At 25.1% G+C, this 23,653-nt stretch overlaps 2 protein-coding genes across 7 annotated transcripts; one reads left to right on the top strand and one right to left on the bottom strand.

The window, feature by feature from the left end:
• The first annotated feature begins 61 nt into the window (after positions 1-61).
• On the top strand, positions 62-3,650 carry LOC129607405 (ADP-ribosylation factor 6). Of its 6 annotated transcripts, XM_055518412.1 has the most exons (6): positions 62-267; positions 1,247-1,354; positions 1,641-1,796; positions 1,875-2,021; positions 2,076-2,248; positions 3,472-3,650. In XM_055518412.1, exons 2-5 carry the CDS (start codon positions 1,270-1,272, stop codon positions 2,216-2,218), a joined length of 531 nt encoding a protein of 176 aa, XP_055374387.1. In that variant the 5' UTR covers positions 62-267; positions 1,247-1,269; the 3' UTR covers positions 2,219-2,248; positions 3,472-3,650. The 6 variants fall into 6 exon arrangements, with proteins under 6 accessions (XP_055374387.1, XP_055374390.1, XP_055374386.1 ...); XM_055518415.1 differs by lacking the exon at positions 3,472-3,650 and having other exon boundaries at positions 62-271; positions 2,076-2,649; XM_055518411.1 differs by lacking the exon at positions 3,472-3,650 and having other exon boundaries at positions 63-267; positions 2,076-2,647.
• LOC129607404 (photoreceptor-specific nuclear receptor) lies at positions 3,258-19,690 on the bottom strand. Its single transcript, XM_055518410.1, has 11 exons — positions 19,553-19,690; positions 13,805-14,090; positions 10,870-10,973; positions 6,183-6,297; positions 5,278-5,333; positions 5,077-5,205; positions 4,890-4,976; positions 4,576-4,781; positions 4,006-4,143; positions 3,641-3,805; positions 3,258-3,568 (listed from the first exon to the last, which is right to left on the bottom strand). Exons 1-11 carry the CDS (start codon positions 19,608-19,610, stop codon positions 3,386-3,388), a joined length of 1,527 nt encoding a protein of 508 aa, XP_055374385.1. The 5' UTR covers positions 19,611-19,690; the 3' UTR covers positions 3,258-3,385.
• Positions 19,691-23,653: the final 3,963 nt, after the last annotated feature.

Genomic DNA, 23,653 nt, shown 5'->3' with positions numbered 1-23,653 from the left:
ACATTTACGTTTAATAAATTAGAAGTTTACTGGGAGGTGTGGTGCCTTTTGTATTTTCGAAAAGCTGTTGGTAAATAGTTTATATGTGTTAAAGAATGGATTTATCTGCTTGAGAGTTCTTGTAATAAATATATAAATTAATATGAAATTTGTTGATATTCTAAAATTTTTTGTTCGTTGTCATTAATGGAAGTTTTTTTGTTTGCAATAATCTGGCAATAGCAATATATTTTGCATTAGAAGTTCAATAAAATAGGAATAAAACAAGTAGGTATTCATCTACCTACTTACATATATAACAATTGCTAATTTTTGTCAATATGCTGTGCTGTGATTATTATCTTATGAGTGGCAAAATACAGAATCGAAATGACATTAAATTTAGTGTAGAAAAGTGCTTAAAAAAATATCTTTAATAGAAAATTTGTATAATTTAGAATATTTAGATATTGTTGATAATATAAAACTTCTAAAATTTTAGCTACACATAGTCATAAATTCGGGATTCATAAATGTGTGCATTTTATGTATATATATACATATGTGTAGCTATATGTATATGTATTTAGTAACAATATAAATAAGTATATGGAAGCAAATTTCTTATATTGATAATCCACAAAAGATAAAATGTGTCATCGTCGAATAAAGAGGAAACATTAACGAAAGTTCTTAAATAAATGAAATTTTTTAGTTAACTTTAATGAAATTAATTAAAATGTAAAAATGAAAAATCTTTTATAGTTTAGATTATTAGGTAACTGTGGACGTATTGCAATACGACTTTTACTTTGTTGTATTAAATTCTTAAAATGTGTTTTTCTTGTTTTTATCAATGGTTTTAATGTTCTTATTAGAATCTACGAAATCCATTTAAAAGGAATTTCGAAACTTGTGACAATATTAATTATAATTCATATTGGTTACATCTCAAATTAACAACTGTGTTATTATAATACATACATCTATGTGCCAAGAAAATATACTTATGTAGCTGCTTATCTTTTTATATATTTTATTAAAGTTTATTGAACGTATTTAGTTAAACAATTTACAAATTAATTACAAATGATTGTGCTCTTGTTAATAGCAATTGGTCATATTTAATAATCGAATTTAGATATGTATAATGAAAAAATAATAAACAGCATATTGGTAAATTAAAAAGTAAAACAGCAATGTAAAATTTTTAGTTCATAAAATGTGATTTTGCTTAATTTAAACTATATTAAATTTTTCTTTCTAGTAAACGCTGTCATAATCCAATATATGATGGGAAAGTTACTCTCAAAAATTTTTGGGAACAAGGAAATGAGAATACTAATGCTTGGACTAGATGCTGCAGGAAAAACTAGTATCCTTTACAAAATATTTTAAAGAGCACTAATAATTCCCTACCTGTATTTTTAAGAGCCCTGTAATTTTAAGTACCTACCTATGCATAAACTATTTAAATATAAAATATCAGTTTACCTACAAGTTTATTTTTTATTCAAAAACGTAATATCAAATGAAAATATTTCAAAACAAAATTTTTCAAAAACAATGATCAAAACAAAATTCAATCAAAATTTTCAATGTTCAAAACAAAATTTTTCAAAAACTAATTAGTAATGAAAATCCTTATAACTTGATTATAGCTATTTTATACAAACTAAAATTAGGTCAAAGTGTTACAACCATACCTACAGTGGGGTTTAACGTAGAAACAGTAACATATAAAAATGTAAAATTCAATGTATGGGACGTAGGAGGACAAGACAAAATTCGTCCACTTTGGAGACACTATTATACTGGTAAATAAAGAAATAATGTTATATATATTTTATATAATATATGATATGTATTAAAACATTGTATTTCAAAATTTTCAGGCACACAAGGGTTGATATTTGTTGTTGATTGCGCTGATAGAGATAGAATAGATGAAGCCAGAACCGAATTACATAGAATCATAAACGATAGAGAAATGCGTGATGCGATTATTTTAATATTTGCAAACAAACAAGATCTTCCAAATGGTACAGAAAATCACATGTATATAATTTTAATAATAAATTTATTAATTATTTTAGCTATGAAACCACACGAAATTCAAGAAAAACTGGGTTTAACTAGAATAAGAGATCGAAATTGGTATGTACAGCCCTCTTGTGCGACATCAGGGGATGGTCTATATGAAGGCTTAACATGGCTGACATCAAATCACAAATTATGAAAAACATTTTTATTGTGCATGTATCAAAAAGTAATTTTATTTTTTATTTTGAAAAACGCAATGTAATTTATTTCAGTTTTATCAAATTTAAGAGTAACTCTCGTTATTTTATTAAACTCTCATAAGTAATTTTTATTAGAAAATTAATTTTAATCTTTTATTCATTTTATTCATACGGCAAATTTTTTTAGTAAAACATAAAAAAAAATTTTTTTATACAAAAAATATTAAACTGAATAATCGATCATATCATCAAATATTTTGGTATTAATTTGATGCAAATAAACTACATGTTGTATTTAGTTTCATGCAGTAACCTTAAGTCTTAAAATTTCTTTTTTAGGAAATAGTAAAAAATTAATCTGATACAATATTGCTTCGAACAAACATTCATTTGCATCGGAAAACTTCAACGAAATAAGGTTATATAATAAACCTAGTTTTTATAAATTGATAAATTTTTTTTTTTTTTTTTTTGGAAAACACTATTGTCAATTATTGCAATTAAGAGTAAAACAATCGAAAATTAATTTTCAATAAAGTAAAAAAGTTTTTATTAAAATTACTATTTTAAGTATAAAATAGTGCTTTTGATAAAGGAACAAATTCTACTTGAAAATCATAAATTTCGAAGTGCTCTTATTGATTTGTCTATCTTTATTCTACTTCAGTGCCGTTTACCTAAAAAAAACCTATACAAATAAACGATATTATTAAATTAAATTTATTTCAATTCGTTTTTATATTGGTAGATTTTTTACGGCAAATAGAGAAATACTGCATATTTTTACAATTTTTCTTTGCAAAAATCCATATTTTTTCTTTTATTTGGCTTAGCTATTAAAAAATTATGGATAAATTAAAAATATTGAATTTTTTTTATTTGTAAGTTACATTTTATTTTTATATGAACATAATGAAAAGAAAAATGCATAAATAATTATATAATTATTAGTTTTTATTATTAATCAAATAGAGAAAATTACAATTAAATATTTATTTAAATAAAAAAGGTCGTATTATTTTGAAATAACTTTTTAACATAATTTTATAATAATTAATTTTTTTTTGTATTCTACAAGAAGTACGTAAGCGTTATTTAAAAGGAATGCTTTAATTGAAATTTCATTTATCCATTTATTTTATATTTTCTCTTGTTATACATTTTTAATTCTTGTACATATCGCATAAAACTTTTTCCATTTGTGTATTGCCAATTATTTTCTTAAAATAAATTGTCTCAATTTTGTTAGAACTAATTGTACGCAGTAGAGGAAGCATAAGTAAAAGACGTCCACATCTAGCTAATTGCGCAGGATATTGTGTTCTCGAATGTTGTGCTAACATAACCTAAAGAATAATCATTTATGTACAAAATATATAAAAATAAATATTAATTTTATAAATAAAAAAATAATTTACATGAGCCTGATCTTGCAAATTTTCAATTTGTGAGGGATCTTTCAGTCCTCTAGTTTCTGGTTTAAAAAGAACTACAGCCTTCAAGCATGCGAATTCCGCAGGGTCTACTAAAACCGCTTTGAATTTGCTAAAGATTTCAAACAGTGTTCGGATATCAAATGAAAGCTAAAAATATAAAATTTAATTAAATTTTGAAAAATGGCATTTTCTAGGATATATTTCAATGGCAAAATGCAAAAAACTTAAAAATTTTTTATTTTTTTCTAACTATGAAAATTTTATAGATGTATTTTATAGAAATATGTATTTGAATTTGCACCTTTCATATTTGTTAAATAACAAAATAGAAATTAAATTAAGGTTACCTCATTTTTTGATTCACCAACGTTTTCAAAATGTTCTTGTTCGGAAAAAAGGGGACATCCTGCGGCATCTAATGGAATACACCACTGTATAGCGTTTAAAAGAAACAGTTCAGACCAGGATTCCTCAAGTAGAATAATCTTAAAAATTTACAATCATTAACAAATTAATTAATCAAAAAACTGCAGATAATATTGGTGTATATTTATAATATGATTAAAATTATAAAGAAATATTTAAAAAAGGAACAAACAAGAATTGAGCCTATTCTGACTTAAAAATTTTAGATTTATAGTCGACTAATAGATTTAGACATTAAAAAATTTGAAGCAAATGTTTAGACAGAAAGCATGAAATTAGAATGCGTAATGGCAATCGAAAAAACACGAATTAAAAAATGCTTTGATTAGATAGATATTCATATTGCAAAATGCCTTCACACAATTATTTTTCTATTAATTCCATGACTTGTACCTGGTTCCTTCTTTTAAAAATTTGGTTGATGAGTGCTTCGTGTACGAAGAATTCAATAAAAATTTTAAATATACCAAATTTAAATAATATTCACATACTTGGTCTCTAAAAGCTAAACTGCCAAAACTTGGCAGATTTTTCGCCCATTTAACAGCCATAAAAAGAAGTCTTGCGCTAGTTTCATATACAGTCTCCGAACAGCCAGCATAAATTGAATTTGTTAAAATTTTAATATCAGGACGTCCAGGTATAGGTGATATTTGCGCATCGCCATCTTCGTCATTGGTAACATCGATTGAATCTTCTATGTAAAAGAAAATATTTAAATAGTTTGTACTTTTAATTGAGAGTACAACTATGTTAATAGTTCATCAAAATAGTTAAAACTCAATTCAAAATTTAAGTAAATTACCTTCGTTATCATTATCTATAGAATACCCTAATGATTCGCAAGATGATCGACTTTCTTTATATAGATCCGAAAATTTAACTTCAGAATCTAAAATGCATGTTTTCTGATATAATTCAGTTAATTTAGTTGAGAGTAAAAATTAATCATTGAAAATAAAAAGGTAAAAAAATATGAGCAAATAATTTACCTTTATTTTCTTTGAGTCCCTTTGAGTTAGTTTGATAGGAAAAGCTTTCATTTGAAAAATTTGAAAATTGCGACAAATTTGGCGTTAAATGAAATTTGCAATTTTTATCGGAACTGTGTAAAACTTCAACTAAAATAATTTGATAAAATTTTTTGTAAATTACTAAAACCTACATTATAAAATAATTATTATTATACTTACATGAGGAAACTATTGGCCCGTTATTGCAACACGGAGCAGATAAAACGACAGGAGATCTAATAAATGAAATAAAAAAGTTATTAGCAAAAGCATTTAATCTTTTTGATAAATATTAATGAAATAAGGTGTATTATAAATTCATGGCAAACTATTTGATACGACAGCTATTGTATTCTAGGTTCTTAATTTTCTATATTGCAGTCAAAAATTTTTAACGCAATACTAAGAGAATCCCAATGATGGGTTGGGATTTAAAATTTAAAACTTAAATGATAATTTGGGATAAAACTTAAAAGTAATTAGCAAAAATTACTAAAAACATTTTAAAAAGAAGACTCGTTCTACGTTGGCATATTGAACAATGGTCTTAAATAAATTTTCGGTTAGATTACTTAGGTCATAGCTCCCTCAAAGACCTAGTTAAGTCAAATTAGCTCGTTGTAATACAATTGAAATATTTACTCTTGTTTGTACTTGCCTAATTTTTTAATAAATCGATTAAAATCCGGTTAGCATTTACATTTGTTGAATTCGCAACCCATAAAAGGGAACTAGTTCTACAAAGTTTTTTTCTCGTGCTCCTAAATACTCAAGTCCAGAATCCAAACAATAGCTAATTTCAAACTCTCGACGAGTTTTCAGACTAGGTTTTGTCTGTTTTCATTTCTTTCGGTTTTTTTTTTTTGTTTTGTATTGAATAATAAAATTATTTAATGATAAATCAGGTATTTTCAAAATATAAAACATGTACATATATGTACATACGTAAATACGTAACTATAGTTTAGTTTACGTAGCTATTTATGTGAATAATGTGTAATAGTATACTTATATTCGTAATATGTAAATGTTTTAAAACAAAAATTAAATTCATGTACATATTATTTTTTTTTTCTATTTCTTACCCAAAAACACCAACAGCTACAGCTGCCTCCCTCAAGGCTTGTCCATGTTCCATATCCCGCAGAGTTTCAGGTTTAAGTGTGGCAGTATTTCGTGGTTGCCGTTCATTTTGTACAGCTAAGACAGTGATTTAGAAAGGAAAAGAAAAAAAAAAAAAGAATTCATATTAAATTAGTTTGGAAACTCTTTTAACAAATCTATTTGCATTTATACAGTGTCAGACATCTACAGTTAAAATAATTCTCATTTAAATAAGTATGTATGAATGTTTAATTGCAACAAAATAGATTTCTGACTATCTATCTAATGTGTATTAGGAAAAATTAAAAATACTATTCATATTTGTACGTACATAATATGTGTATGTATGTAAATATGTACATATGCATGTACGTTTTGTCTATTTCCAATAAATTATGCAAAAATAGAGAGCACGTGCAACACACTCATTGATTTTCATCGTATGTGGTAAAAATAATGTTGGAATTTTAAATGAAGCGAAAGCACTTGAAGCGTCCTTAATATATTTAAATGAAGTAGAAACAATGATTCATTTTGATGTGTTTTTGAAAATTTGTCAATAGGTGTTTAAAGTAAATTACTTTATTTCGTATGATACCTGCTTGTTACACTTTTTGATTTCATACATAATTATTGTATATAGAGATGTTCACATATGTACATTTGTATGTGCATATACTAAAATCAGAATTATGTAATTTTTTTTATATCTACATTTAAATAGTAAAATCTTAGTATGTTTGGTTTGGAAACTGTTTATGCTTTGCTTTTCCGCATTACACAAAATTAAATGTATTTTAACTAATATAAATTGTAGGTATATGTGTTTTGAACTAAATATATTTTTTAAATTTAATTTAAGAAGGGTTATAAAAATAGAGTGGGCCAATGCAAATTTATGTGTTTTGTCAGACTCAATGGTGAATAATGAATTATGAAATTCTTTCATGGCAATTTCAAAAATTTCACTTATTTCTGTAAAAAAAATTTGTTTTAAATGTTTAAAGCATTTCAATTAAGTAATAGTCTCCTAAACACCCACATATATAGAATTCCAGTATTATAATTAATTACAATAGCGAATAAGTTGTGTAAGATTACTTTGGAAACAAACTGAAAGAGTTTTTTTTTTCAATTTGTAATCATTTTTCAAATGATGAAAGCTTGTAAATTTCAAAAATGTGGGTTTTATGTAAACTTATATGAGATTTTTTTAATTTCATATACCAATTATTATGTAAGTATTTGCTTAGATCTCAAAATAATATATCAGATAAAATAATATCCATATTGAAATTCAAACAACTTCTCATTTTTCCCCGTTTATAAATGACCCACCCTAGTATAACTATTAACACACAGTATTTATGCACATTATTCCCACATTGAATGTAACACCGTTAAACTTTTTTTTAATATTCATGTTTTTCTATTGTTCAAAATTATGACATTAATATACATAATGAGGGTCTATTGCAAAATTAATTAAGGAATGCAGCATTTAACATTATTAAAATGAATATTTATTTTTCACTTTGATATTTAGGATAGCGTTAATTGCGTTAATATTATTCATGACGTGAAATTATATATGTAAATGAATAATCAAATGATTGTGGTCATTCTTTTAAAAAATCTTAAGCTACACCTTTCTATTATGATTTCATTTAAATATTGTTATGTCCAATATTTTATTTGCCTTCATTTTTTCTACTTATAAAGTTATTCATATTTTAATTGAGTGTTCCGGGCCCGTATTATATGAAATACGTACTTTTTAACTGTGACGAGTCACAAAAATTTTCAAAGGGGCTGCCATTTGGGCAGTACTAATGTGAGTTGCAAATATGTAAAAGAATTTTTTTATATTATGTTCTTGAATATAGTTGATATTAAATAAGTTTTGGAAAAATTTAAACAGAAATTATTGAAATAAATTTAAAAAAAAAAATTTTTTTATTCAAATTTCCTGCTAATGTATTTTTTATTTTTTCTTCGTTGTTTTCAAAATTAAATCCTTGTGGAAATTTCGAAATTATCTCCTTTAATCCGAAAAAGTTTTACACTAATAAAATAAGCAAAATAAATAAATTAGTAGGTTTACAAGTTGACGTGCCTAAATTTTAAATTCTTTTTCCCATTGATTTAGAAATTTTCATTGTAATTTTTCAAAAATTCTTTCAGTACAAAATTTTTCTTTTGATTTTTTATAATTTTTCCAAATTGCTATACGTACATATTTATTATTTTGTTCTGAAAAAATTATTTAAGGCGCTTTAAATTTATTATCTCAATTGTTGTCTGGAAATCAAACACAAACAGCTAAACAATATGGCAATATGATTATGGAGCAGGTTTTTTTTTTGTGTATTATGAGCACCTACCCAAAAAATATGTCACATTCCATAATTTTACTTCGTTCACTATTTTCATACCCTAGCGATTCATCTAATCTTTTTGTTGCGTTCATAAACATATTAGAGCGTGTTCTTGCTTCCGAACAGTATGGCGTCGGTAACCCAATCATGGTAGGGAAAAAACAATACGATGTACTCGTAATACTTTGCTTCACTTATTACCATTATTTAAATTATGTAATAATATTCAAAATTATTTACAATTAAATAAGATTAGGCTCACAAGTATTTTGTATAGTGTATTGCAATTTTTATTGTTGAGTTGAGAACAAAATTAAATTTCTATTTACCTTTCCGTTCGTTTATATTTATAGTTTACATACCCGGCGGGTGAGGACGATTTTCGTTATGTTGTTTTTAAGTTTTTGTCAAAGAAAAACATGTTTTCGTTTTCGTTGTCAATAACTATAGTAGATCTATTACAGTAGATTTGAAATTCACTAACTGAAAATTTTACTATTGTATATGTAAAAGTTTTAGTGTGTTTTTTTTTTCAAAATTCCTCCGCAGGATCAAATCAATTAATTTAATAAGTTAAAATGAAATTATAATAGATATAGATTATCCATGTACACCAAACCTTCTTTACAATTAATGATTATTTAATTTATTCCCTTTTTAAAAAAACACATCCATTATACATACATACATAAATATATACGTTAATCTGTGTACTCACTTAATAACTATTAAAAAAGAAAAATAATACAAAAAATATCTACACACATTACCGTTAGAATTTTCTTTCTCTCTTTATTTGTTACAAATTTTTCAAACTCTCTTATAAATCTATTAAAATTACTTTACTCTTCAAAAACACCCTTAAATTATTATAATATTTTTACCGTTATTTGATAAATAATGGAAACTTTTCTACTTTATGCATAAGCATCATGAAATTAATACATAGGTACACAAAAAACAAAATAAAAAATCTTTTTACGTGACAGCAATATTTAATTTCCTTCAAAGAGGTTTCTTTTATCAAAAGATTCTTAAATCTTATTATACTGAATGTTTTTTATGAACTGATTGACCCAACTAAGTCAAAGAAACTACTATATTATGTAGAAGTACCTGTTATGTATGCATATACCGTTTATTCCTGTCAAAAAAAAGAAAAAGAGAAAACTCTATGACTTCAGACGAAAGAGTCAATTGAATTTTTTTTATGAATTAATTTTTTCCTTTTTTGAATTTTTAACACTATTTGTGTAATCAAATTCTATTTTTCTAAATATTCATCATTTTATATTTGTTTATTTTAAATATACATACATATGTACACATATAAATAAGAAAAGAAAAGGCAAAAAAAGAAACAAAAAGAATAAGAAGGTGTAGGCAATCCCATAACGTATTAAATTTTATTTGATTTTTCAAACCTTTCCCGTTTCAAATGATATATTTTCATTGGTCAGAACAAACCCCTTTTTTTTACTGTTACTCAAAGATGTATGTATATAAGCATATATGTAATAGATAAGTATGTGTATATTCTCCCCATTTACAGTTAAAATGATAGAAATAATAGCATTAGTATCACACACAAATATACTTATATAAAATCGTATATGTATGTACATGTATTGATAGATTTGTAAGCATGTATGTAACGTAATAACGTAAGCATGTAAATCTAAAACTAAAAGACGGATTTTAACGAATGACGATTGTTTATTAAAATAAATAAAATATTTTAGTATAAAAGAGAAATTTTCTATATTTTTATTAAAAAATTAAGCATTTAAATTTTTTACAACAAAAATCAAGGCCCAAAGTCTTTAGCACCAAGTTTAAGAGATTCCAGAAAACATTAATTTTTTCTATTAATTATGTGCCAAATTATAAAATATAAATTAGTTTTCAGTCTAAACGGTAAGTGTAAGTAATTTACACATTTCCCTTGATTTCCCTTTGTTGTATGAAATTAAAAATTATTGCATAGTTTTGGGATAAATTTTTCTCAAAACTATGCAATAATTTCATCACTGTCTGAAGATACTTTGGTGTAAAAGTATTAAAGTTTCTGAAAAATAAACAACCGAAAACTGTTAAAATCACAATAGAAAATTCTAAGTGAAAATCTATGGGCAGTATTAAGAGACTATACTAATTAAGAGACCTTTTTTCTCGGACAGAAACGTGGTTCAGTTCAGTTTTGCTACTAGTTTTAAGGAGTACGAGTATTAGTTTAAAAATATTAAATGCACTGATTTGCAAACCTTATACATAATAACAATGCACTTACCATCTTTATTCATTCCCATTTGCAAGCATTTCTTTAATCTGCAAGCTTGACACTGATTTCGGTGAGCCTTGTCAACAATACATCTACCTGTCCCAGCTTGACACCTGAAAGAAAATTCAAATTTATTTTATTTAAACTTAAAAAAATTTTGCCTATTTTGTTCTAATACGTTGTGTAATCCTTCCTCTAAATTTTATTATTTTTTCTAGATGGCTTTCCGAAATTTTTGAAAGAACTTTTGATCGTATGGCCTTATGAGAAAAATCAGCATTACGAAATCAAAAATCACCGATTGATTGCAAAGACTTCTTTGATCCCTAAGTAATTTAGTAAAAAAAATTTGAATTATTTTAGGGGGAGGGTAGATTAGGGGAAAATTCCTATCGTTCCAGATGATTCATGTTAAAAAAAATTCGTTTCGAGATCCGTTTTTAAAAATGGAACAGGTATAAAAATCATTATAAAACCCACTTATTCTGTGTTTAAGATTAGTAAAATTGCCTCTATGAAATGAAATTCTTAGTGATCCCAAAAGTTCGTTAAAAAAAAAGAGTAGTTATTTACATTACCATTAAGAAAAATGTCAAGTGCTTTGTGGATTCTGAGCTAACAATAATTAGACTTCATATTATAATGTTGTTTCTTGATTCATTTCAGTGTATAGAAAGGTGGCTCGCATAAATCGTAAAAACACATGCTTTCATTGTATTATTCGGCGTTGTTAAGATTCACCCAGTTATGAGAGTAAGTTGCTACTGTAAGGCAGGTAGGTAACGAGCCTGCCTTAATATTTTTTTATATTAAATAATTAAGGTCACTGGTATTTTTTATTTTATTTTATTGGTTTTTAAAATCACGTATTATGGAAATGTGGTAATTAATTTTATATTAATGTTTTATTTTAGAAATATTGTATACATATAAAGCTATACACTATTGAATATTCAAGCATTCGAAAATTTAAAATCAAAGGCCTGGATTCTCATACGGTGGGATACCACTTCCCGGTGCAATATTTACAAAAAAAAATAAATATTTTCAGAAAAAAAAACGTATGTGAAATTTATATTTTTTTGTCTCTTGCTTTTAAGACAAAATAAATTTGGACTACGTAGGCGTTTTTACCTAATGATGAAAAATAAAGTACAAAGAAGCGCTGTAAAAGTGAATATTTATAAAGTGATTACAAGCATTGTGTATATAATTTATAGTGATACACAGAAGGCAATTTTTGTAATTACACAACGAACTATACTTTGTTTTAGGGGCGCTAGTGAGTATTAAGTTTTTTAATTTAAAATAGTGCCACTCAAAAAAAAGTAGCATCATTGTGTAACTGCAAAAATTATTTTCTGTGTATGCACAATATAAACCAGAGGTGGCGAGCCCACGGCCTCAAGACCGTATGTGGTCTCTAAGGGTTTTTGTACGGGCCTGCTCCGCCGCCTTTTGTATATGGAATAAATAAAAACTGAATTTAAAATAAAAAGAAAATAAAATTTGCACAGCAATAACTGTACAAAAGCTACATTTATTGATATTAAAACTTATGCGGCCTCCTTAATTATTGTTATTTTAAATTTGGCCTCCATGGTTAAAAAGATTCTTCACCTCTGATAAACTATATACAGAATATGATATAAGTGAGTTTTATAAAATTATTTTTAACGATTTTAAAACAAGGTAAAAGAATCTATTTTTAATCATTTTTATAATTATTTCTTATTTTGTAATTAAAATAAAATTTCAAAATAATTTTCCATTCAAAATAAGAAGCTAAAAATCTTTTATTACCGGCAAGAAATCAAAATCAAAGAACTGCAAAGTGCGGAATTTAATTTAAAAGATTTACCAGAATTTTGGCGGAGTTCGAAAGATATTGTGTCCAAAATTATTTACACATGAAATTTTATTATAGTTACGCACTTTTTGGTTTTTCTTGTCATTTTAAAAAAAAAAACTATTTTGCATATTTTCAGGATTATAACAAAAGTTCTGATCGAATTTTCCTGATAAATATCTGTTGTATTAAATAAAAAGGAGGGGGGGGGGGGGGGGGGAGAGAGGCGGGAGCGAACGGTTTCTTTATTAATTTCAAATGTCAGTGTATAAGATAGACAAAATAGCACCAGTTTCAACTACGACAAATAATTCTTAAGATTTATGTAAGTTTGTACAACAAATTCCTCTATTCTAGTATGAAAGTAACAAAACGTTTACTTACTACATATACACAAAGTAGAAATTGAATATTATGACCATATAATAGACAAGGATCCTCAAATAAAGCATAACAAGAAGGCAACAGTTGTACTTTATTTTTAAGTGCTAAAAACCTAAACTAAATTTTGAATACAGAAATGTATACACATATAAACATACAAATGAATAATAGTAATTTTTAACAAAATTAATTTTATTAGGTTAAGGGTCGTCACTATACACGAATATGGAAAAATCAATGATATTGATGGCCTTTTGATGACTAAAAAGGATAGTTAAAATATGCATAAGTACATTTTTCAATTTTAATATGAAAACCATAATCCTATATCCTGGCACTTTTTATTTTCTTCTCTTATACTCTTTTTTATTCTAAGTTAATTGAAGTATGAAGGGGATTCAAATTTTTTTTCTTCATTTTCAAAAAAAAAAAAACAAAAATATCATGTTGTTTAAGCCTAAAAATTTGTCAATCTAAAAACCGTTTTGCCTTTATACTTGTTTGTACTCAAGCAAAATGTTTATATGATTGAACAATACATACACACACATATATATACATATGTAAAAGAACGAAGAATATTATAGTTTGAAAAAAGGAAAAATTATTTAAATTCAATTACATTAATGACATTTTTATTTCTAATTCAATTTTTATATTTTCATTTTTATTCTATAACATTTATACATATATGTATGTATACATACAGACCTGTAAATTAGTTTTCTTCGTACACTTCTTTTAAAAAATCCTGAACAACCATTGCATGCCAATATACCATAATGTTTGCCAGAGCTGGTGTCACCGCATACAACACAAATTAAATTCATAATTTGAAATTTTCTATTTTGGCCATTTATTGTTCCAGATATATTTTCTTTGAGACTGTGTTTGTTTGAGTGTTGCTGTTGTTGTTGCTGTTGCTGTTGTTGTTGCTGAGAATTCCATGATGTTAAATTTTGAGACGTGGTATTAGTTGAAGGAGATTTTCGTAGATCTATATATGCATGCAAAATAAAAAAAATATAAAAATTGAATGAATTAAAAATTAGTCAAAAAAAAAAAAAAAAATAAATTCCTTAATCTAAGAATTTTTTTAACAGTTTCATTAAAAAACATTATTTAATCCTTAAACAATTTTAGATTTGATTTATCGTTTCCTTTTGTCATATTTGTTGTATGTTATATAAAACGGTTAGGAAAAAGGACTTGTTACAATTTTCATTTTTTTTTCTGGTTTTTTTTACTGTTTACTGTTGAGCCTTCAATTGCTATTCTATACCCACTCAACTCATATAATATAACCAAAATATCTATTTAAATAAAATAAAAATAAAGTGAAAAAAAAATTATTAATGCACAAAATTTTTCCCTTGGGAGAAGGGTTCAATCACATCAACCCTAAAATTAAATTGACGAAGTGATTTTGATTCAATTTGAATTTTATGAGGAGATTAAGATCATATGCTTCATTTTTAGGTTTATATATACGTTATAAATGAAACAAGAAAAGAAGACAAATTAAAAAATAAAATTCCAATGAATACATGTATACACCAAAAAAAAAAGAAGAAGAAACACCAGATCATAGGGCATGCATGTACAAATACCAGCGTAAAATAATTTTATTATTTAAATGCATTTTATATTTAGCCATATATAGTTTCTCAACCGCATATCAATTCTCTTAAGTGATTAATGTATGTATATTTCGTATGTATGTAAGACAGAATGAATCATAATATTTAAAAAAAGAAAAATCACTTGTGTAATATTGCTTTTGGTTTTTGCACCAAATGTGACTTGCGATATTTAATCCTATTTAAAAGAAAATATAAATATAAGTAAAACTGAACAAATAATTAAATAATTATTATATAATTTAAAGAAGTGTCTTGGGATTTTGAAAAAGTATTTCTTAGTTTTATAACCGAATTTTAAGGGTAAACTTATTTAATTGAATCAAAATGTTTTTCAAACCTGATCTTTTTTTTTAATAATGTATAACATGGGGCAAATATTTAAATTGTATGTATATAGAGAGAGAGAACGTATACATAAATTCATGCGAGAGCATTTTAATTACTAAATCTAGATATAGAACTAAATATAATATTTTAATGCGTACAGGTAAATGTCTATAAAATTTTGTTCAAACGCAAATGTTTCTCAAAATTCATTCAAATTAAACGTCTAAAACTTCTGTCACATTAATTTGATCTCTTAATTATTCTCTCAAAATACATACAAACTATATGTATAAAATTAAATTCAGTGTAAGATGCAACAATAACAATTGCAAAATGCACTCTTTTGTATATACATTCACAGACATCTTTATATATTATAGGAGTACTACATAGTCTATTATAGGAGTAGCACATTATAGTAGTTTATGTTACATTTAACTTGTCAAATCAAGCAATATATTTTTTGCTCTCTTTTAATTATGAAAAATTCTGCGCATCGAGTTTTCAGCAAAAATACAACCGTCCCAATATTATACAATAACGCATAAAAGAAACTATTTTTTATAAGATCTTGGTCTATCCGTGTGCCTACGCATTTAAGGTACCACAGTTTCAGAATTTTAGGAAATCAATTCGATGTAGTTTTAGACCGTTTTTGTATGGAACGAAGTGTCACAATTGAGCAAATTTCAGTATACGGTGATTTAAACGGTGATTCCAACTTTTTTTCTGATGTTAATTATACCTTGACTCCTGTGCAAGATATGATTTCCAAGATTAGAAATAGTAAAACTTTTTATTTTTGAAAAGTTTTAATCCTTCAAATGACTTACTTGTTGAACTCTTCCAAATTCAGTATATCTACATAAATTCTTTATAAACTAACCTTTAATTTGGTTTTTAAAATATTTTTTCACCTGTCTTCTCTTCCCTCTGTTGTGGTTTAGTAATATAATTGAGCAAAATAAAATAATGAGAAGTTTCGTGCAGATTTTTTTATAACGTGAAAAATTTTCCCCAGCACATTTTGCTACAAAATTAAAATAGAGATTTTTTATTCTACAACATAGACAAGCATTGCAACGACAAAATGGCAATTAAAACGATCTGATGTTTTTTTTATCGTAAAAGAGTACTGTTAAATATTTTCTACGGCAAAAAAAAATGCCGTAAAAATTAACCGTTATCATAAACCAGTTTTTTTTTCTTTCAATTTTTTACACCAATATTCTCTTAGTGCAAAGTTGTAAAAAAATGAAAAAAATATTGCATATTTTCGGGATTATAACAAAAGTTGTGATCGAATTCGCCGGATAAATGCCTGCTATAAAATGTACTTACCGTTAATTTTTATAGAAATATGTATGGAAAAAATTTAAAGCTACGATTAGGAGACGAAAATTATAATTATGAGTTTGATAAGAAAAAATTATTTTCTAGAGAAACAGGTTTCAGGCAAGAGTGCATTTAGATATAAAATTGCAACTTTCTATTTTAGAAAGTGTTTACAATTTTCGCAAACCGGTACAGGAACGTAAAAAATTAAAAGAATAAGCACTTTTTTCAATTTTGTTGGTAGAACGGTGTAAGTATAAATTTGCTGATGCAATATGGTTCGGATATGCATGAATGCGATATTTGGTTCCGCATACTCGAAATATTCAGTATAAATGAAATTTATATATTTTTACTGTACTAGTAAATTTTTACTACAGCAGGACTACAGCACAAGTGTATTTTTATAGTCATAACCTTAAGACCAATTTAATAGTGTTTACAGTTTCCAATACTGGAAGATATTGTATAGTTTAGATATTGTTTAAGTCTTAAGTGTTAAATGTTGGCGAAAAGTCAATTTTCTAATAATAATCGCGACATCTGTCATTTTCTTAAAAAAATAACTGTATATTTTTAATTTATTTTTTCTGTTTGCTCCTTTTGATTGAGAACTATTGGTTTCAGAACGTTTAAGATGTAAATTAGCGGTGAACAACAAAATAATATACAGCAAGTAATGTCGTTTAAATATTAAGGGGTGAAGGTTTCTGCTTGCCAAAACCGAAAAGCAAAAAATATGCATAGCTAGTGTCAGTGGTTGTCTAACCGATATTATATGGAAAAATAAGCACATGAGGCAAGCAGCGAAGATTAAAATGTATAAATCATGTGTACCCCTAATTATGATATATGCAGCGGAAACTAGGGCTAAAACGAGCAAAACAAAAGCCAACTCACGTGCAGCAGAAATGAAAACGATTACGATAGAATTCAGAGCACAGAAAAAATAAACTTTTTAAATGTTCAAGACGTGGTAAGATGGGTAAGATCCAAGAGGCGTGCCTAGAATGAACACGTTTCTAGAATTAAAAATGACCGCATTTCAAAAATAGCAAGAGATGGCAAGCGAACTACCGAAAAGATTGCCCGATTTGGAAAATAACAGACTAGAGGCTTATAGGAAAGAAGAGACTATTGGTTTTAAAATTTTAAATTACTTTATGTGCAAAAACCTCACCTTACACTATTTAAAATGTATTTACAAAAATATAAGTGATTCATAAATGAAAAATATTCATATCTCAAAACCTGACAAAACTGAACCCCTTCCTTATTCACTTTTACAACAAAGATGCTGAATATTTTGCGTATACTATATTGTAATTCGTGCATAATATAAAGTAAAACAAAGATCGACTGTTTTTATATGAACAAAAGGGAATAAGAATAATTCTACATACACATACATAAAACATAGAGATAAAAAATAATCCTTAAAGTAATCAAATTATATCTGAATTTGAACAAGAATGTCAAATATGAAATTTATTCTAGTTTTCTTTGTTGTTAGTACAAAAGATTTATGAAAATGATGGGCCATATCAAAAAAATTGATTTACATTTATTTACCTGTACATATATTTAAAGTCAATGGGATTTCGAAAAAAAATAAATATGAAAAATTTTTCTTCAACTTAATAAATTTAATTACCCATAGAGGAAAAAACAAACTTTTCACATTTTCTATTTTCAAAAAAAAAAAAATTATTTAAACTTGTTTGATTTTCAAATAAAATTTATTTATTTTACATTTTGATTGTGGTGAGCAATTCAATTCCATGTTTGATTCTATTATAAAATATTCTTATGCCACGTGATTGCCTATTATTCAAACATTTCTATTTACATAACGGTTACATTTTTACCGTTAAAAATGAATTTTTTGCACCGCTATTTTAAATTTCAATATCAATAAAATCTGCGTATGTGTAGATTCTAATCTATTATAGTTACTTAATATTTTTTGTAAGAAATTCTAGTTTTGATTGGCACTTATATGCAAACACATTTGTTAAGAACGTATTGCATGCAAGCAATATTTTATGAATTAAAATTAATTACCCTATATATGATAATGGGAATTTTTTTGTATAATGTAATGGAATTTATGTATGTACATAAGTGTGTGCCTTCCGAAGAATTCGAAAATTCAATGAAAATAATTGAAACATTGTGGCATATTGCATACGTCATTTAAGGCTTAATTACGACGGGTGTGCCGAGAATTGCGGAAAAAAGCTGTCATATGAAGAAATTTTTGTTTTCAAATTGTTCAAATAGCCTTACATAGAGATTAAATAATTTTATGAGAAAGTTTCATTCTTCCTATTTTAAAATTAAATATTTTTCAAATTTTTTAATGTGTGAGCGATTTGTGTTCAAAAATTTTGAAATTTTTTGAAATTTTAGAACAATTGCCAAGGGAAGAATTGTGGTTTCAAAAAACGTATAAAAATCGTCCATACTTGAGGTAAAAATATGAGTTTTTAAAATTTAAAAAAGAAAATACAGATCTTACCACATTTCGAGATTCTTACTTGGGAAACATCGAAAAATACAAAATGTTATCATTGCAATTTACCCGCACTTAAGGTTTAATTCAAAATTTATGACTGATGTGTGATAAGTTTTTTTGCTGAACACCGACGAATTATGCCTTTATTTTATCTGTACTTAACATATTTTATAACTTCTAACTTTAAAATTTTTAATTTAATTAAAATTAATTTTTAATTTATAAATATATAATAGCTTAACAGCAAATTGTTTGCTAATAATAAGTAAAATCGCTCAAAGTCAGTATAAAAGCACAAAAATTTTTAATGTATTTGCATACTTTTAGGAGTTAATAAGAAATTTGTAAAAATTATAAGTTAAAAACTGAAAACGTCTCCTATAAATATATTTATTACAATGTCTGGTTTATGGTAATGTGTGGTAAAAAATTATTTTACATAATTATACTTATATGACTAGGGAAATTAGTAAAAAAAAATTATAAAATAATTATTATTAAATATTTAGAAGTTTTCTGTGGACTTTTTGGAAATTTTCAAGCAAGTTTATTAATTTGATCTAATTATTTTGAAAAATTCCAAAATTTCATTAGATTGTATTAAATAATTTTAAAATTAAAAAACAAAGTTCGTACCCAATGTGTTTGACATTAATTCGCTTGAAATTTCCGATGAAATATCGCAATCTTCCATATCCGATCCCGATTATATCCTTTTTTGTTTTACAATTAATTTCACACTTTATTATTTTTCTATTTAAATTTGAATTATAATTATATTACAAAATTTATTATTTAAAATTTGAAAAATTTTTTAATTTTATTTTTTATTTTGATACTAAACAAAATTATTATAATTTATTAATTAATTTAATTAATTAAGAAAATTTAAATTTATTTGTATTTTTTTTTTTTAATTAACTAAGTCAACATAATTTAATATTATTAATTAAATTCATATTAAATTTAATAATTTTAATTTTAAGCTTGAGAATATTTAATAAAATTACACCAAGAGGAAAAAAAAAATAAATGAAATAACTGTGTAACAAGGATTTTTAACACAAAATTTTGATTTTTAATTAAATACAAAATGAAAAAAAGAATACACTTGAATTTTAAATTTTTTTTTTATGTATTCCTTGGAATGATATAAAAGTATGTAATTAATCCAAGTAGTTAACTTGTACAAGTCTCATTATATTCTATATCCTTAAAGTTCAAAATGTAACAAATGATCCTTGATACTTGGTGCAAATGACAACAATGCTATTCTATATACATTTAAAATTAGTTTAAATATGAGTACACCATATATAAGAAGAAGATGACAAATAAAATAATTTTATAGAAAAATACTAAAACTCCGCCTTTTAAAACAATAAAAAAAAAATATTGGGCGGAGCATTAAATAATTTGAAAGTATTAAAAGGACATCAAATCGCATTGACTTTTTGTTGTATTATTCTTGACTTTTTATCTGCTTTGCTACACCATTATCATCATCAGTATATTTTTTGAACTTGTTCACATTATATAAAGCAGTACAGATTACATATATTTATTTTATTTATATACATATGTATACATGAATTTTGTTATACTAATATATTACATACACATTTATATTTAAATATTGAATTTTCTTGAATAAAGCTCTATACATAATGTATATACATATATATTCATGCATTCTCTGTCACAATCTCTGTCATTTATGTATAAAATTTTCGTTTATATTATAAAGTAAATAAATATATAAATGAATTTATAGTCAATTTTATTACTAGAAATACAAAAATAGATGAAATTTATGTAAGTATGTACATACATATGTATGTACGACTCGTATGTACATATGAGTATGTATTTGAATATTGACATGTTTTCCATGTTTTTTGGAGTGACTCGTTTTTTGTCCTATTTGCGTATAGGAACATACAATCATTTGTTTCAAAAAAAAACATGATGTCATATGTATATATGTACATACATACATATATGTATATTATTATTGTTTGTAACATATCTACCATCCTATGATATTACTAGCTTTTGTAATCATATAAAAGACAAAATATCATAACCCACTTCTTACGCGCGCCTTTGACATAAACACCCCATATTTTTCATCATACCTACATACTTATATTTTTAATGTCTTCACCACAAAATGTTATGTAGCCTCAAATAAATGTACATACATACATAAATATCAAAGCAGATATTGATGTTTGGATATAATTTATCAACATAACACTAATTATGTACATGCATAACTCTCAAACAAAAAAAAAATAAATAAGTAAACTAGATAAACTTAATTTTGCTTTTATTGTAAAAAAAATCTTATTGGTTAAAATTTTAGAAATTTCAAATAATTTTGTCTCCTACAAAACTAATAAATTTTATACATACATCCATACATGTACATATATGCATACATAAATAGAATATTGACAAATTATTAATTATTAACACAAACTGCATAATAATTACTATTAAAATAATTTACTAAACTAAATTAAAAATAATATAAAAGAAAACATTAATATAAAAATGATAAAAATAAATAATTATTTATAGTTTATTTAAAAGTAAATTATGTACGAACGTTGTGATTAACGCTGTACGGACGAAACATAATTTTTCTAATGTTTACGAATTTTTTAAATTAAAAATAGTAAAATTTAGGGAGATTCTCTCAATTACTCTTTTATAAGACGAAATTTTTTTTGTGATATTTTAATAAGTAGTTTTTGTGACCACCAGGAGCTCATAGAGTCCGCCCATATATGATAATAGACTGTAGCAAAATTATTTTTAAGATATTTGCAAAAAAATTTAAAAACTTTAACCGCATTTTCTTGCTAAACTAACAGAGACTTGCTAAACGATTTTAAATATTTTTCTTAATTTACCAGGATATTAAAATAAAATATTATATGTATTTGTATATACATACATATGTATATGTAAATACCATATATAATTAGAATTACTAGTTCCGGGCTAGGATCTTTCTATACTAGGATAATCCGCTACAAAAGAATCAAAAATCGAAAATTCGCTTTCATTTAATTTTCATTTAAAAAAATATAAATTTTAACCATCTATCTAAAAAGAAACAAAAATTATAAATTAATAAATGTAGGTACATCAATGATAAAATAAACTGCACACAAAAACTTACTCTCGAAAAAAGAGAGAAAACAATTAATCAATAAATTTTTATTTACTAATAATATATGAAATTCATATAGATTTTATTAAAAAAAATTGCAATTTAATTCCAGTATTTAAAACCGTATTACATATTATTTCTTAATTAAGGTAATATTGACTTATAGCTATAATATAATTTGTCAAATTGTTGGAAAAAGGAAAAAAAGAACTTCAATGCAATAGAAGAACTTACCGCTTGATCATGATTGAAGACTTCATAATTCTAAAAAATGGCGAAACGCTGAAAGTTTACGCTAAATACATATTTAAATTACCTAAAATACTTAATTGTAAATAAATCATATTAATTGTAGATAAATCATAAGCATATAGATATGTATTACATACATACTTATATTCATATATGCTCATAGTTATAAGCACTATGGATTTTTCATTAGTTAGAGCTACATAAGTATGAACAAATACGAATGTTAGTACATATTTTGAAGAGAATTTTGAATAATGAACAAATTCTTATTCAAAACACTTGTACCTACATATCTTTTAAATATCTCTCGGGGAATGAATTTAAAACTCTATCCTTACATAAATTTTCATCAGTCCCACTGATTTTATTACGCAAGTCGTAGTAAATTACGTCTGTAAAGTAAATTAAAAAATTTAAAACAACGCCATCTAAAAAATAAAACCTTAAAATTGAAACCTGCTTTAACTAAACATTATCGAAATCAAAAAGAAATTCTAGTCTTTTATTAAATTAAAGTTGATGTAAAATGTAAAGTATTTGTATATGTGCATACAATAGAAATTTTCACTATCGCATGTACAATAATTACTCTTACTAATTTCGCTACATTGCGAAAATTTTACAAAGCTTATAAACATAGCGGAGTTTTCACTAAGTACTTATGTATGTTTGTTTATTAATATATATGCAATATGTATTTTATTATAATTTTATTTAATTATAATTTTAATATATGTATGTAACTTGTGTATACAAAATACAACATTATAAATTATTGGTAAATATCTTGTTACATACATTTATTTCATCACGATTAATTTTAACTTAGTTTAATAATAGAATTGTATATGTATGTTAAAAGTAGTGTTTTATTTCCAGAAAATAACAACTTGTACCACGTTCACAATCCTTATTACAAACTCTTGTTTTGGGATAGAATTTGTATCATTAGTCTCATTTGAAATTCAAGATTATATTATAAGATATTCCGGAAATTAATCAAAATTCCGAAATAATAATTTTATTATAATACTCAGGTAATAAAACTTTGACAGTTTTACTATTATTTATATTTTGTTTTCATAGTCTTTAGAAAATGTTGCTCAAACCTCATCAGAAAGACAACGTTTAATCATATGTAGGTAAAAAACACTTTCGTCTTTTCAAAATTATGTTCGAGATTTTACACTGATAGGCTTTATGTTAAAATAATAGGAACAAGCTATACAATCATCTTATATAAGTTTATCTAAACAATATCAGCAGTGTTATTTAATAAACAAACACAATCTTCTTATGTA

This window comes from Condylostylus longicornis, unplaced genomic scaffold (assembly GCF_029603195.1).
Source record: "Condylostylus longicornis isolate FDR11 unplaced genomic scaffold, ASM2960319v2 ptg000027l, whole genome shotgun sequence".
NCBI classification, from domain to species: Eukaryota; Metazoa; Arthropoda; class Insecta; order Diptera; family Dolichopodidae; genus Condylostylus; species Condylostylus longicornis.
This window is presented reverse-complemented; position numbering and strand designations above follow the sequence as displayed.

What these genes read in the sequence shown, in the direction of transcription:
- LOC129607404 (XM_055518410.1), bottom strand. Translation starts at nt 19,610, where the DNA reads ATGGAAGATTGCGATATTTCATCGGAAATTTCAAGCGAATTAATGTCA. An exon ending in CGAAGAAAACTAATTTACAG is followed by an intron (nt 10,974 to 13,804) that starts GTCTGTATGTAT and finishes ATTTTCTTTCAG; the next exon opens with GTGTCAAGCTGGGACAGGTA. An exon ending in TATAGATAATGATAACGAAG is followed by an intron (nt 4,782 to 4,889) that starts GTAATTTACTTA and finishes TCTTTTACATAG; the next exon opens with AAGATTCAATCGATGTTACC.
- LOC129607405 (XM_055518412.1), top strand. Translation starts at nt 1,270, where the DNA reads ATGATGGGAAAGTTACTCTCAAAAATTTTTGGGAACAAGGAAATGAGA. An exon ending in AGATGCTGCAGGAAAAACTA is followed by an intron (nt 1,355 to 1,640) that starts GTATCCTTTACA and finishes ACTTGATTATAG; the next exon opens with CTATTTTATACAAACTAAAA. An exon ending in TTGGAGACACTATTATACTG is followed by an intron (nt 1,797 to 1,874) that starts GTAAATAAAGAA and finishes CAAAATTTTCAG; the next exon opens with GCACACAAGGGTTGATATTT.